The sequence below is a fragment of the Apium graveolens genome, chromosome 6, assembly GCF_009905375.1.
Source record: "Apium graveolens cultivar Ventura chromosome 6, ASM990537v1, whole genome shotgun sequence".
Classification (NCBI taxonomy): Eukaryota; Viridiplantae; Streptophyta; class Magnoliopsida; order Apiales; family Apiaceae; genus Apium; species Apium graveolens.
The window spans coordinates 221,511,837-221,528,084 of record NC_133652.1 but is presented as its reverse complement, the minus strand read 5'-3'; the positions used below and the strand labels follow the sequence as shown (position 1 = coordinate 221,528,084).

At 35.5% G+C, this 16,248-nt stretch overlaps 1 protein-coding gene across 1 annotated transcript; it reads left to right on the top strand.

The window, feature by feature from the left end:
- The first annotated feature begins 2,540 nt into the window (after positions 1-2,540).
- On the top strand, positions 2,541-5,664 carry LOC141666726 (sterol 14-demethylase). Its single transcript, XM_074472889.1, has 2 exons — positions 2,541-3,322; positions 4,435-5,664. The coding sequence occupies exons 1-2, from the start codon at positions 2,837-2,839 to the stop codon at positions 5,431-5,433; spliced, it is 1,485 nt and encodes a 494-aa protein (XP_074328990.1). The 5' UTR covers positions 2,541-2,836; the 3' UTR covers positions 5,434-5,664.
- The last annotated feature ends 10,584 nt before the right edge of the window (positions 5,665-16,248 follow it).

Sequence of the window (16,248 nt, the reverse complement as noted above, 5' to 3'; positions counted from 1 at the left end):
AGCATTTCCATTCTGGTGCAAACAAGGAAGTATTCAAAGATTCACAGCCAAACCTAAATTGCATTGGATAGAAAAATGAAGAAGAAACATGTGAAGAACCTTTTAATTGTATTTTACAGTTTTGTCTTCACTTGTAAACTTGGTGATATATAAACCAAGTAGCAGCTAGTAATTAGATGTGAATTTTCCAGAGCTGTTTAGAAAAATCCAGAGAGAAAATCATCTAGTTTGTACTAGGAAGCAGCTGTGATTTAATTCTTTGAATCACAGATTTTCTGAAATAACACATCTCTGGTGGAACAACAAATCCACCAGAAAAGTTTTTAAGTCTGTTGTGTTCTTTACATTTGTGTTTGAATATATATCTGTCTGCATTAACTCAAAAGCAATTCACACACACTTGCTCATCAAAACACATAGACTAGAAACTGCTCAAAACTTGAAAAAGTTTTGAGTTTTACATTCAACTGTAAAACTCATTGTTAGTCCACTGGGAATAACAGACAAGTCATTTTCTCATTAGCGATCTCAGAGATATCGACAAGTCAAAATATATATAGATATCTCATAGATATCGACAAGTCATTTCTATATGTAGAGATCTAGAGACCTCGACAAGTCAAGTACACTTATAGAGAATTCAGAGACCTCGTCAAGTCAAATACACTTATAGAGGACTCAAAAATCTCAATAAGTCATTATACCTATCGAGATGTCACTTCTCTATAGAGCAAACTGGAGATCTCGACATGAACCTCAAAAACAACAATACAGACAAGTTAAAGATTCAAGATTATCAATCAACAAATGATCTATTCACTTAGATTGGAAAGTCCACAAAAGCAGCTTGTAGTATACAAGATCAAGGGCCAAGACTAACTGACAAAGAATGGTTACAGACCTACAAGATTTGCAAAGATTTACTAAGCCGAAATTAGAAAGAATCAGAGATAGCTTAGAAAAGGATTTAGTGCATCTTACTGCATGTTGTGTAAAACCGTGTTTACTAATCTATAAAGTTTGTTGGAGATGTAACAAAACAAATCTAAATTTTCTTGTACTCTCTCAAGGAAGAAGCCGATTTCTTATATTTTTAAGAACCCAAAATTTGTACAAGACAAACTTAATTAATACAAATTAAGTGAGTTTTGAAATATTGTGCTTGTTGTTTTAATTCTGCTAACACAATATCTCTGCAATTAAGCTGCTTTGTTCACACACCATATACAAACAAGTTTTAAAAAGGCTAAAAATCAAACAATCACATTCACCCCCCTTTGTTGTACTCAATATCCAACAAACTGGACAAATGAGGGTCACAGACCTAGTAGATTATGCACAAAAATGCTGCACTAGAAATAAAAACAGACAAAGGAGCTTTAGAAACTGTCTTAGTCTAATTTAGTGCAAGTTCTGTTAATCGTGCATGTTGATCTATAAAATATGTCACAGGTCCTTTGTTTAGTTTTAATAAACAGATCTAGAAAATCTTGTATTCTCTCAAAAGAAGAAACCAGGTTCTTATTTTCAAGAACACAGATTTGTAGCACAAATAAATTTGATTTAATACAAATTAAGTGAGTTTTTGATAAATGACTTGTGTCTTTACATTAAGTCTTTTATCACTGCACATTCATCTAGCTGTTAAGTTCCAAGAGCCACAAACATTCACAATCAATTAAAGAAAAACAAGAAAACACATTCACCCCCTTTAACCTCTATGTTGCATTTCATACTATCAACTACTTACTTTGTACATTGATATTCCTTAAAATTGCGCCGTTCATTAATGATATCCGGTATTCTAAAAATCGGTATTTGGTTCGACTCGGCTAGTATATAGAGTAACGAGTACTCAAAGTACTCGAGGAGTACTAGGAAAAAGTACTCAGTTAGAAATTCGGGTAAAATAAAATAGTAAATTTTAATTTTAACATTTATTTAAATTTAAGTATTTTGTAAATAATAAGCAATATAATTAATTATATTTTCAAGTATCTCGAGAGAGTACTTGATATCCTAAAATTGAATTTTTCCCGAGTAATTCAAGTTTTACCCGAATTTGACCCGAGTTAAGTAAAAACCCGAGTTATGACCGAGTAAATCAAAAGCGGATTGAATTTAAGGCCGAGTCCGAGTTATCCGAGCTATTCGAGCTTTAGAATAATGACGATATCAAAGTAGTCTAATCTGAATTTTTCATCATTTTGGCCCTATTTGGCAATTAGTTGTTCGCTATTAGCTGTGGCGGTTTAAAATAACTGTTTGGGGTAATTGATTGAGTTAGTTATTTTTACTACTCGATTGAATTTATCAGTTTTGAATAAAGTTGTTTGGCAAATAGATATTTCAATTAATTTTTTGTATTATAAACTTGAAAAAGCTCCTTCAAGTAATTTTTTCAAAATTTAACTTTTTGGAATAAAAAACTATTTGAAAAAGCTAACAAACACCGTAAAATCTGTAATTTGAATAAAAAACTAACTTGCAAACACCGTTTTATTTTTGTGCACGTTGATGTTCATAAAAGAAAAAGAAGGAAAGTGGCAAAATAGGCCTGGAGTCCCTAGTCCCTTGTAGACGTAGTTAGTAGATTGAAACGAAGCACCGAGGGTAAACTACAAAAACACAGCGAAGCAATTAATCAAGACACATTCCGGTGGACGATAGAGATCATCAAGCAGCCCACAGTCTATCTCAAACCCACAGCTCCTTCTCATCACGTGATCCCTACCCCCCCCCCTCTCACGTGCTCTCTCTCCCTCTCTCTATACATACACTCTCACTCCAAACATTCATGAATTAAAACCCTGCCTCTCTAGATCCCACACACAAAATGGAATCGAATCTAATGAATCTCTACTACAACACTAAATGGCTTAACATCACCATCATCTTCATCGCCACTCTCTTCGTCGCCAAGCTCATTCTCTCTCTCGGATCTCGCTACAATCGCCGCCGCACGCCGCCGCTTGTCAAAGCCCCTATTCCCATCATCGGCGGTCTCATCCGCTTCCTCAAAGGTCCGATTGTGCTACTACGCGAGGAGTATCCGAAGCTCGGGAGTGTATTTACTCTCAATTTGGTGAATAAGAACATCACGTTTTTAATTGGACCCGAAGTTTCTTCGCATTTTTTTAAGGCGGTTGAAACAGATCTCAGTCAGCAGGAGGTGTATCGCTTCAATGTGCCTACTTTTGGACCTGGCGTTGTTTTCGATGTCGATTATTCGGTTCGGCAGGAGCAGTTTAGGTTCTTTACTGATTCGCTTAGGGTTAGTAAGTTGAAAAGTTATGTTGATCAGATGGTCATCGAAGCTCAGGTCCATTCTCCTTTTTCATTTCCTTTTTTATCGTTTCTTATCATTTTTTGCCTAGTTTCCATATCTAGTAGATTGTAGTGTTTGTTCGATTGCTTATATCAAATGGTGAACATTGTGAATGACAGGTTTCAGTAATTTACGAGGACAGTTTGAGGTGTAGATTCGTGATTACAGTAGGTTATATGTTTTATTAGACAGTCCTAGTGGAGTAATTATCGGAACATTGTTTGATATGAGGGTTTGTGTTTTCTTGATGATGTTGTATAATACAGTGATACTTGATTAGGCTAATCAGTATTGGTTGTAATTTGTGTTTACGTATGGGCAATTGGCTTATTATGATTGTCGTTAGATGGGGTAAATGGAAAACCAGTTTTTTACACGGTATTTGAATTTATGAAAGTGACTAGCAATATAGAGTGTATGAGTGATATTAGTGGGAAGCTGAAAATGGATTATTTAGTCATTTTCATCTGATCTGTATTAGTATAGTTTTAAGTATTGGAGACTTAATACTCATTTGCTCAGATTGGAGTAACAGATTTCAGATCAATTCTCCTTAGTCCACATGCGCGATACTCCCTCCTTTTTACTAATATTTATCATTTGATTTTTTGCAAATTCCTATATTCTAAGTGTTTTCACCACATAGTCAAAGTTATTATTTTTAAATAAAATTGCCAACTATAATATTAATTACATTTTCTAATTCAGAAAAAAAAATATAGACATTATAATAATAATAATTGTTAGCGGTTAAAGCACCTAGAAATTTGTGCAGAAAAGTTAAAAGACAAATATTGAAAAACAGAGGGAGTCTTTAAGTAGGAAACTGCTGGTTGAATTGCCCTTTATTTTTTGGTCTCATTAACCACTTTCTTTTTAGATGTGCCACAGTATTTTCCTTCTAGCCAAGATAATTGAGAGCTTATCGTAAGTTCGTTCTTGCTAGTTTATTTGTTAAATTTTTGAATACATTGGAAAATGGCATGAATATTGAAGGAACTGCTGCCTATCTAAACTTGAAGTTTTTTTGGTTTGTTATGCAACATATTTGATCTCCATGTGCTTGAATATTAGTTCCCTGATTCTTTCATTCATCAATCATATAGGACTTTTTCTCAAAGTGGGGTGACAGCGGTGAGATTGACTTAAAACATGAACTAGAACAGCTAATTATCTTAACAGCCAGTAGATGCCTCTTGGGTATAGAGGTCCGCAACAAGCTCTTTGACGACGTTTCAGCTTTATTTCATAAGCTTGACAGTGGTATGCTTCCAATCAGTGTCATCTTCCCGTATCTTCCTATCCCAGCCCATCGGCGTCGAGACGAAGCTCGTAAGAAGCTTGCCGAAATTTTCGGAAGAATCATTAACTCACGCAAAGAAGCTGGGAAATCAGAGAATGACATGTTACAGTCCTTTATGGATTCCAAGTACAAAAATGGTCGTCCCACAACTGACACTGAGGTCACTGGCCTGCTCATTGCTGCCCTATTTGCAGGACAGCACACTAGTTCCATCACCTCTACTTGGACAGGAGCATATCTTCTCGCAAATAAAAAATACCTCTCTGCTGTATCAGATGAGCAGAAGACCATTATGAGGAAACATGGGAACAATGTTGATCATGACATTTTATCCGAGATGGAATCTTTGCATCGATGCATCAAGGAAGCCTTGAGACTGCACCCTCCACTGATAATGCTCTTGCGCAGTTCACATACTGATTTCAGTGTGACAACTAGAGAAGGGAAAGAGTATGACATTCCTAAGGGTCACATTGTGGCGACATCCCCTGCTTTTGCCAATCGTCTCCCCCACATATACAAGGATCCAGATACCTTTGATCCTGACAGGTTTGCTGCTGGAAGAGATGAGGATAAGGCTGCAGGGCCATTTTCATATATATCTTTCGGAGGTGGAAGGCATGGTTGTTTGGGAGAACCATTTGCATATTTGCAAATTAAGGCGATTTGGAGTCACCTGTTGAGGAACTTTGAGTTGGAATTGATCTCACCTTTCCCGGAGATTGATTGGAATGCTATGGTCGTGGGTGTAAAAGGGAAGGTTATGGTGAGGTACAAGCGCAAACAACTCTCACTTGAATGAATTAGTTGAAATTTGATGATAAGATTATCTCAGCCTGTTTGCAAGCAGATAGTTCTACAGTTTTATGATCTCAATGTAAGCAGCTTGCACCTCTTTTTCATGTGTTTCTTTGTCATTGTTTGCCATTTTCTATGTAATGAGCATTCAGTATGCTCTATGCAACTGGACATGGTCACGGGATCCATATATTTGGGCTTTCTAGTGGAATCTTTAAATGCTTGCTTGACTGTAGTCCATCATGTCTTTTCAATTTCTCAGCGTCTCATCTTAAACAAATACTGAAATTTCCATAAAAAAAATGGTGTGGGTGTCGATCAACCTGTTAATACAGAACAAATCATAAAACCCCACACAACACCACTATATGTGCTGTAGAATCTCCGTTGTGGGGTTGCATATATAGTTTATAGTTTATACAAATCACCGAACCGTGCCTATATCGATGTGCATTATAGTTTTTCGTTTGACCTGTATCGAACTGAAACTCCATGCGTACTTCCCCACACCATATTAGATTTCATTGGTTATGCTTAAACAGCGGAGTCCCCTAAATTTATATTTATAAATACTAAGACAATAACAACGTGCATTTGGAAAATTTTCAATCGGCTCAGATTCTGTGCTCAGACAAATGTATTCCTTAAAATTGTAGAGATTTATTCGAAGTGAAAATTTCCCAAAAAGCCCATAAGAAACCAGAACTTGTGATAATAATGAGATGCTGAAAGTTTAACCACTGCATCATTTCAACTGCAGATATTTTTGATGAAACATAGTAGCAATACGCATGTTGGATACGGAAGATGTAGCTTTTGTAATCTAGAAAAATATGTAAATGAATAGAAAATGAATCTTTATTCCTTGTAACAGATTTTCAGCGGTGTGTCCAACCCATGGACACATAATAAGAAGTCATGTGGATTTTTTAGTCATAAATGTTGATGGACCCCAAATATTCAAACCAATTTTATCAATAAAAACACTTCCAATTCATAAAATTTGGTGGTGAATTTGTGGTCATGGGCTCACATTCCGTAATCCAGAAAGATGTAGCTTAAAAATATGTAAGTATAAATGAATCCGTATCATTCAATAATTGTTGCACACACATTAGTACTATGTGATCACAATTCACAACCCGTAACTTTGCTGCAGTATTCTCATCTAGATATTGAGAACACATGCATTCCTCTGTTGCCAGTAAGAGTCATGGTTCTATTATCTGATGTCCCTTCAATAGTATGCATGGATACTCATACATCCTCATAGCAGACATCAGCTCCTAAATTTATTAAAGTACTGTCTACCTTACTTTGTTGCTCCTCAATGCACTCTTTTTCTGGTTTCTTGCTATTGGAGTGTGGACCTTGTGATTCAGTATCTGTTTGAGCTCCCTGTAGTGCATACTGTATCATACAAAGGTTCTTATGTTTTTATGCATCCGAAAGTGTTCTTGCCAACCTAATTCATTCATAAGCGATGATGCCATATTTCCAATATTGATGATTGCCAGATCTCCAGAAGCAGAAATTGATGGTGATTTCGAATTTGACTGCAAAATTATAATCTGGAATTTTCTGTCTTGGTTACATATAACCTAGAAACTTTTTAGTAATGAAAAGGAACAGCATTTACTAATTAAGAAGAATCACTAGTTACTTTATAAATAAGAATCTGAAATCTGTCAAGATATATGCGGGCTTAATTAAGACGGTAAGACAGACTCAATAAGCATATTTTAAGAGCTCCTGCATTTGTTATCCTTTAGTTTTCATTTTCTACTTTCAAGTACGTTACCAAGAGCAGCTTTGCTCCATTCAAATGAATCGACAGTGTACCTCAGAACCATTTTTGTATTTTACCTGAAATCTCCTTTTTTTTTTGCTAATTTATTTTACCACCTGAAATCTCACTATGCATTGGGGAGAAAGTTGGCAAGAGCTGATCATGTGACACACACACCAAGGTAAAAAAGATAACTAAAACTTGTACCGGTACTTTCGGTTCCAGTCCAGAGTGTAAGGTATTCTGTAACACCACCGGTAAGAACTAAAGATGTATGATAACATGCTTTATTATGCTTTCCATAATTGCAGTTAGTCTGTCAGTTCTTTGATAACTATCAGAATCTCATTAAAATTTGGCTAACCCTACAAATTTTCTGTACAAGGACTGAATCTCGTATATAAAGATCTGAAAAAAGTTACTCACCTCACATAACTGGTATGTTAGATATATTTGATAATGTCATGTTTAATATGATTTATGTTTAGTTTTCATATCTTACTTACTTAAACAGGACAAATCAGTACTTAACTGAAATCAGCACTTATTCTGAAGTCAGAACTTAAGTGATCAGTACTTAAGGTTCAGGAGATATTTATCAGGAGATATTTATCAGGAGATAATATCAGAACTTAAAGGAAACTTTCAGATAAGGAAGGTGGCTGATTGAAAGGAAAGAAGATCGAGACAAACGTAAGAAGAGATATGCATGAAGAAGGAATTCTATGAAGAATGAAATACTTGGAAGAAAAAATATTTGATTGATATATTTTAGGAAACAGAATTATATTCCATATCAATTAGCGATTATCTTGTAACTGTGTAGTATATAAACACAGACATAGGGTTTACACTATAAGTGTTATCATTATCGAGAATATTATTCATTGTAACCCTAGCAGCTCTCGTGATATTTGTTCATCACTGAGAGAGAACAGTTCCATATTGTAACAAAGTTTATTGCATTGAATAAAGTCTGTTTTCTGTTACTTGTGTTATTTGAATTCGATTTGATTGTGCTATACACTGTATTCAAACGCCCTCTACAGTGTGTGTGACCTAACAAGTGGTATCAGAGCCTATCTGTTAACACACAAACAGTTTAAGATCCAAAAATAATCATGTCTGAAGCAGAAACTCCAACCAAGCCCACCAAAACTGAAGAACCACCAAAGACTCAAATCCATAGTCGATATGAGGCTATTAGAGTTCCCATACTGAAGCCATCTGAATATCCTATATGAAAGGTGAGGATGACTATGTTTCTGGAAGCTACTGATCCTGAATATCTTGACAGAATCCATGAAGGACCTCACAAGCCAACAAAACTCGTTGTTGTAGTTGCAGGTGAAGTAGCAAAGTCTGTACTATAGGAGAAGAGTGATTACACTGCTGAAGATATTGCTTCAATTGCTAAGGATGCTAAGGTACGACACTTGCTGCATAGTGCCATTGATAATATAATGTCAAACAGGGTAATTAATTGCAAGACTGCAAAGGAGATATGGGATGCCGTGGGGACAAGGTGCCAGGGAACTGATTCGATTAAGAAGAACAGGAAGACAATACTCACTCAAGAGTATGAACACTTTGACTCAAAGCCTAATGAGTCATTGACTGATTTATATGACAGATTTGTCAAACTCTTGAATGATTTGTCACTAGTTGATAAGGAGTATGATATTGAAGATTCAAACCTTAAATTCCTGTTAGCTCTTCCTGAAAGTTGGGATTTGAAGGCAACAATTATAAGAGACAACTATAATCTTGAAGAAACAACTATTGATGAAATTTATGGGATGCTCAAGACTCATGAACTTGAGATGGAACAAAGAAGCAAGAGAAAAGGAGGAAAGTCAAGGACAGTTGCTCTTAAGGCCGAAGAAGAATCCCCCAAGGCAGCTACCTCAAGGAAAGGCAAGGGAAAAGCGCTAATCACAAAGTCTGATACTCAGTCATCAAGTTCTGATAGTGATGATGATTCAGAAACTGAAAGCTTACTTGAGATGGATGCTGATGAAGAGATGATGAAGCTATGTGCTCTTATGGTGAAAGGAATCACAAGGATTGCATACAGGAAGTTCAGGAAAGGAAAGAGGTTTTCCAGGAAAGGTGCAACTTCTGATAAGAAAAATTTCAGAAAATCTGAAGGCAAAGGAGGGAAGTCTAACAGAGGAGATCACTCAAATGTCAAATGCTATAATTGTGGTGAGAAAGGCCACATATCTCCTGATTGTAAGAAAATGAAGAGTGACAAAGGCAAGGCTCTTGTCACAAAGAAGAAAAGCTGGACAGACACTTCAGATTCTGAAAGTGAGGAGAACTATGCCTTGATGGCAAATGCTGATATGGGAAATGCTGATAGCAGTCCTGAAGCTGCTGAGTTAAAGGTACCTCAAACTACTTATGCCTTTCATACTGATGATATTAATGAGTTGAGAAGATATCTTAAAACCATGTTTATTAGTTATAGAAATCAAACTTTAACATGTGAAAGATTAATTTCTGAAAATCTTGCTTGTAAAAAGAGGAATGATTATTTAGAAAAAGAGTTAGTCATGTTCCATCAAACTCAGAAAGATAGAGATAATGCTTTATATGTTAGGGATGAAGTACTTAAAATGAATGAATCTCTAAAAACTGAGTTAGAAAAGGAAAGAAAGATTATCAGGACTTGGACTAACTCTGGCAGAATAACTCAGAATTTGTTAAGTAGTGGAAACTGGAAAGAGGGCTTAGGTTATGGAGATGATAAGAATGATAAAGGAACTATAGAAATTAAGCCTATAGTTGTTAAACAAAAGCCAAAGTTAAAACCTGTTAAGTTTGTAGCTGTAAAGTCTGAAACTGAAAAATCAGAAGTTAAAGAGGAATTAACTTCTGACAAACTAAAACTAGAAAAGACAACTGAAGTAAACGTGGGCTTAATAATAAAGAAGCAGCTTAAGCATAAGCTGAAAGAAGTTAAGAATATAAACAAGGTAAAGTCACCTAGGAAAAATATGAATGGAAAGGAAGGTGTAAATAAAGGCAATGATTATAAGCCTGTTCCTAATGCTCCTAGAAAAACATGTCATAACCGTGGAAGTTCTAACCATCCGGCTTCTTTTTGCAGGAAGAATAAGAACATAAACTCCTTACCTTCAAAGTCAGGAGTTAAGAGTCAGTCTGTTAGATATATGCCACAAAATCCTTGTTTTCATTGTGGTAGTTTATGGCATTCTATTTATACTTGTAAGGAATATCATAGTTTGTACTATGATTATTATCAAATAAGACATTCTTTAAAGAAAGTTATCATTGTTCCTTCTAGTGTAAGTTCTGATACAAAGTCTATAGTATAAATACTGATAAGAAAAATGTTAACATAAACTCTGATGCTAAATCCGCTGCAAATGTTAACAAACTTAATAAGGCCACATGATCCAAGCAAGTTGGGGTCCTTAAAACTAATCGTTAGTGGTCTTTGTAATCGCATGGAAACAGGAAAAACATCCTAGTTTAGGATAGTGGATGTTCAGGACATATGACTGGAAATAAAGCCCTGCTATTAGACTTTGTGAAGAAGGCTGGCCCAAGTATTTCTTATGGAGATGGCAACATTGGAAAAATATTGGGATATGGCAATCTCAATCTTGGTAATGTCATCATTAAAGAAGTAGCTCTGGTCTCAGGACTTAAATATAATCTGCTGAGTGTTAGTCAAATCTGTGACAGAGGTTATCATATGGATTTCTTTGAAGAACACTGTGAAATTGTAAGCAAATCTACAGGCAAAGTTGTTCTGAAAGGATACAGGCATGGTAACATTTATGAAGACAAGATTTCAATAAGTACTGATGGGTCTGCAATCTGTCTGGTGAGTAGAGCATCAATTGAAGAAAGCTGGAATTGGCACAAGAAACTTTCTCATTTAAATTTCAACAATATAAATGAACTGGTCAAGAAAGATCTTGTGAGAGGACTGCCAAAGTCAGTATTTGCTCCTGATGGCCTTTGTGATTCTTGTCAGAAGGCTAAACAAAGAAAATCTTCATTCAAGAGCAAGACTGAATCATCAATTCTTGAGCCTTATCACCTACTACATGTTGATCTATTTGGTCCAGTGAATGTCATGTCTATTGCAAAAAAGAAATATGCTATGGTCATAGTGGATGAGTTCACCGGATACACATGGGTGTATTTCTTGCACACAAAAAGTGAAACTGCATCTATCTTGATTGATCATGTCAAGAAACTGGATAAATTGGTCAAAGATTCTGTGAAGATAATAAGAAGTGATAATGGCACTGAGTTTAAGAATTTGACAATGGAAGAGTTCTGCAAAGACCATGGAATTAAGCAGAAATTTTTGCTCCTAGAACTGCACAGCAAAATGGAGTTGTTGAAAGAAAGAATAGAACTCTTATTAAAGCTGCACGGACAATGTTTGATGAAGCAAAGCTACCAACCTATTTTAGGGCTGAAGCTGTGCAGACTGCTTGTTTTACTCAGAATGCAACACTCATTAACAAGCAAGGAAAGACACCATATGAGATGGTGAAGAAAAAGAAGCCAAATCTGAAGTATTTTCATGTATTTGGATGCAAGTATTTTGTTCTTAAGACTCATCCTGAACAGCTATCCAAATTTGACTTAAAAGCTGATGAAGGAATTTTTGTTAAAAATCCACTTTCCACAAAAACCTTCAGAGTCTACAATTTAAGAACAAGGGTTGTCATGGAATCTATCAATGTCTCCTTTGATGATAAGAAGATTACTGGACTTGAAGATTTCAATGATCATGATCAGCTGAGATTCGAAAATGAAGACTTAAATTCTGATAGTGAAAATCCTGACAGTCTAAATTCTTATACTGCAAACTCTGATGGATTAAACTCTGATGTTACTGAAATAGTGGTGACTACGTCAAAGGAAGATGCACCTGTGCAGGGGGAGCATACTGAAGATATAACCACATCTCAAGAAGCATCAGAACATACAACTCGCTCTTCAAGTTCTGATTCATCAAGTTCTGATAAGACAAGTTCTGATAGTTCTGAAAACTTAAATTCTGAAGAATCCAACTCATAGAGCATAGTTTCAGGGGGAGCATCAGAAATTATTGATGAAGATGGCATAGATCATGGGGAGCATCCAGTTCTAGAGAAAACCTTCCATCTGCAAGTAAGTGGACTAAATCACATACACCTGACTTAATTATTGGAAATCCTGATGCAGGTGTCAGAACTAGAACAACTACTTCAAGTGAATGTCTCTATAATTCTTTTTTTTTTCTCATACTGAGCCAAAGAAAGTAGAAGAAGCTCTTCAAGATGCTGATTGGGTGCAAGCAATGCAGGAAGAGTTAAATGAATTTGAAAGAAACAAAGTCTGGACCCTAGTGCCAAGACCAAAGAATATATCTGTTGTTGGTACAAAGTGGGTGTTCAGAAACAAAACTGATAGTTATAACGATTCGTGTATGTTTGAATTATTTAAATATATAATTGTTGTAACACCCCCAGATCCGGGGTCGGGGATCCGGGTCGTTACGAGTTCCATTTCCCTTAATAACACCCAATCTTAATAATTACTCAACTACTCTGTACTGTGACCCCACAATAAACACACACACCACACGTTATAGTCTCAGAGATGAACATCCAAAAATAACCACAAGTCATTTTATTCCACAATTATCTGCCAATACACCTTAAAAGGTTTTCTGAATAAATTTACATTTCTTTGCCATTATTACAATTCATAAATATAAATAAATCTGGTACATCAAAAGTTGAAAGCCTAGCCTATTGGTAGTTCCTACCTCAGCTACGGCGGCATCAATGCTTCTAGAAAACTGCGGAACGTCTCCTAATCACTTGCGAATCGGGAGCTTGGTTCTGTTCATCTTTTCTATCTGTTGTTGTGTGATGAAAGAAGAAAGCAAGGGTGAGCAGCAAGCCCACCAAAATAATATGTATAATGATTAACAATATATGAGCCTTCTCATAGTACTCATGAAAGTCTTGGTCAAAAGAAATGAACCAAGTTTGATATCTTAATGCGATGAAGTCGCAAAATATTCAGTATATATACATATATACTTTTCAAAATATTGGAAGTCCTCTTCCATGTATAATATACACAAAGTCCCAGTGTATAACTGTATAAAAATATCGTTGCAAGGTGATCTCATATATCTAACCTTGTCTCAACGTTTTTCTGAAAATCTTTGTCATGCATAAGATAATCATTTACTAGATATAAGTTTAAAAGATGAAGTTACAAGATACTCCAATATACTTATATCTTTTCCAAATACTACTTGAACTACCACCGTTCAAGTTATAATTAGTTCAAAAGTTCATCACATAGATGAGACTACAAGACCAGATTTGAATAGATTAAATCTTTTAAAATATCATCAAAATAAAATGAAGTTACGAGATACTTCATTTGATGTAAACATCATTTTGAAAACTTGACCCTGCCAACACTCAACAATCGCCCAACCGTAGCCTTTCTATCGAAGTGCTCTGGGTAGTGTTGCAGAAATTATCCAATTGGATGATGAACTCATTACGGGAGTTTGCCGCGCCAGGAAGACCACTTACGATGATCAGTCGTAGTAGTACAACCCCACCATTTTCTACATGTAGAGGAGAACCTGTCGGATTTACTTGTCAACCGAACACTGAACTCCTAAGGAATGGACCGCCTTAGCGGAACTTCCAGGCCATTTGGGCCAATATAATAAGGCTGGGCCGGCGCTACTCGGCCACTTACGCCACTCCTAGTTCAGATGAAATCCATGACTCTGAAATGTAAAGCTTGTCCCCACTTTCCCCAAGTAGAAACTTGTTGATACGGCTCCACCAAGAAGTCGTATCTATTTGGAAAGGAGAACTCACCGATATTTCCCAGGCGATGCCTGTTAATGGATTAACTTGTTCCAAGAATTTTACTTCCCGAGTGTTGGGTAAGTAATCAATTCATTTATCAAAACAGCAACCTTGTTGCGAATATAAAACACACCACAGAGCCGGATCCCTCAGGTTTTGAGCGAGTATTTAAATCCCCTTCGAAAGGAGGATCTTAAATATATAAAAAAATGAGTTTTGGGATCCGCTCTAACTTTTAAAAATCATTTTGAAGACTCGCAAAATATTTTTAAGAATGTTTGGAGTGAAGCTGATTTAATGAAGTAAATCAGTCCCCAGAATATTTAGAAAATGTCTGAATATTATTATTTAAATAATATTCCCATAAAGAATAATCTTTATAAAATAATTGAAGTAGAAGTATTAAAACTTATACTTGAAATGAATATTAAATATCCAAAGATATACCTATACGAAAGTACTATCTTTATTTGAATAATCAAAAGTGAGTTTGATTATCGACACCTTATTCTTTAATAAAATAAAGAATATATCTCAGCAAATAATCGGAGTCATAGATCCTCAAATGAATATTCAAATAATATTCAATAAATAAAATAAGCTGAGTCATAATACCTCGAATGAATATTATAAATAATATTCATTAAATAAAATAAAGGAGTCATATACATCCTCAAATGAATATCCAAGTAATATTCAATAAATAATATAAAGGAGTCATAAGTACTCGAATGAATATTCAAGATAATATTCATTAATAAAATAAAGTTATCGAATAAACCTTATTCGATTAATAGTTTTGAAAACTATAACCATATATATATATATAAATATATATATATAAAATCTACTCGGGATCCTCGACTCCCGGTTTTAGAAAATGTTTTCACCTTTGGGTCCCTATACTAAGGGTATATGCAAATTACCGCTATTCTCTAGCATAGGTATTATCAACTGAACCAACAGATATATATGGCAAGAATACGAAACAGGCATGCATATATATATATACCATAGCAGCATGCTTCAATATATTGCAACATTTGCTAATTAACCAACATGCATCTATCGCAAGATAATGCAAATACCTATATACATCACAACAACAGTTATAACTGGTAGAAAACTTGCCTGAGCGACTGGGGGTTACGAATGGCTCGGGACGAGTCTGGTAACCTATAAACAACAAGTAAGTTGGAATTAAACCAAAGTCACTTGTAAATCTATACTTTAACTAACTTAGACTCTAACGCTCGTTTTGCGCTTACTGATTCTCTTAAGTCACTCGAGTACCCTCGGCTCCACCATTTTTAATAATTAAACCTTTACGAGTTTTAAGGCGATTCTTTCGCGAGTGTCTTATCAACTGCCTAACACACTTACCATAAATGTTTCATACATTAATTAACCCTTTTTGGTCTTTAACCTATGTTTCAAAGTAAGGCGAGGGGAAAAGTTTCGTTCGCGAAACGCCGTTACTTGAAACGGTCGTTTCTCCTAAACCGTGCATCGGAATCGAATGAACTACATATCAAAACGAAGCTCGTAACATGAGCTATCTAAACATGGCAGTGGTAATAATCTAGCAGGGGGTTCTCGGGTCCTAATGTTATGCACAAAAACAGTCCAAAGAAAATCGGACGTTACGACGGCTATGTTTACGCGATTACCAATGTTTAAACTACTCCAATTAACCACCAACCAACTCATAACCATCAATACAACAAAACTTCACCTAAACCATACCACATCAGTCCATAATCTCCAAGGTTTTCAACTCAAACAACCACAATCAAGACCTATGAACTATAATCAAGCTTCAATTACCAAAACACTTCCAAATCAAACCAAACTACTAATAATCACAATCCATGCTTCTCATTTCACAACACCAACCATTAAACTTACTAACAAATAAAGTAAAGGCTAGGGTTTGAAGTTTATACCTTCCTTGGGAGGTGTTAAGTTGCTAGGAAGCCTTAGGGAGCCTCCTACAAGCTTGATCTTTCCAAAAAAATCAAGAACACAAAGTTAGGCTTTGAAGTTTCTAAAAGTCCGATTTAAAGAACTGTAAAAATGAGTGTCTTAACATGATTATTTGGACGAGACTTGTGAACAAGAGTTGTAGGCCATCTCAATACCTTTA

Bases quoted from the DNA above. Each gene is read 5' to 3' on its own strand.
- LOC141666726 (XM_074472889.1), top strand. From the start codon at position 2,837: ATGGAATCGAATCTAATGAATCTCTACTACAACACTAAATGGCTTAAC. The intron at 3,323-4,434 runs GTCCATTCTCCT...TCAATCATATAG, and splicing joins AGATGGTCATCGAAGCTCAG to GACTTTTTCTCAAAGTGGGG.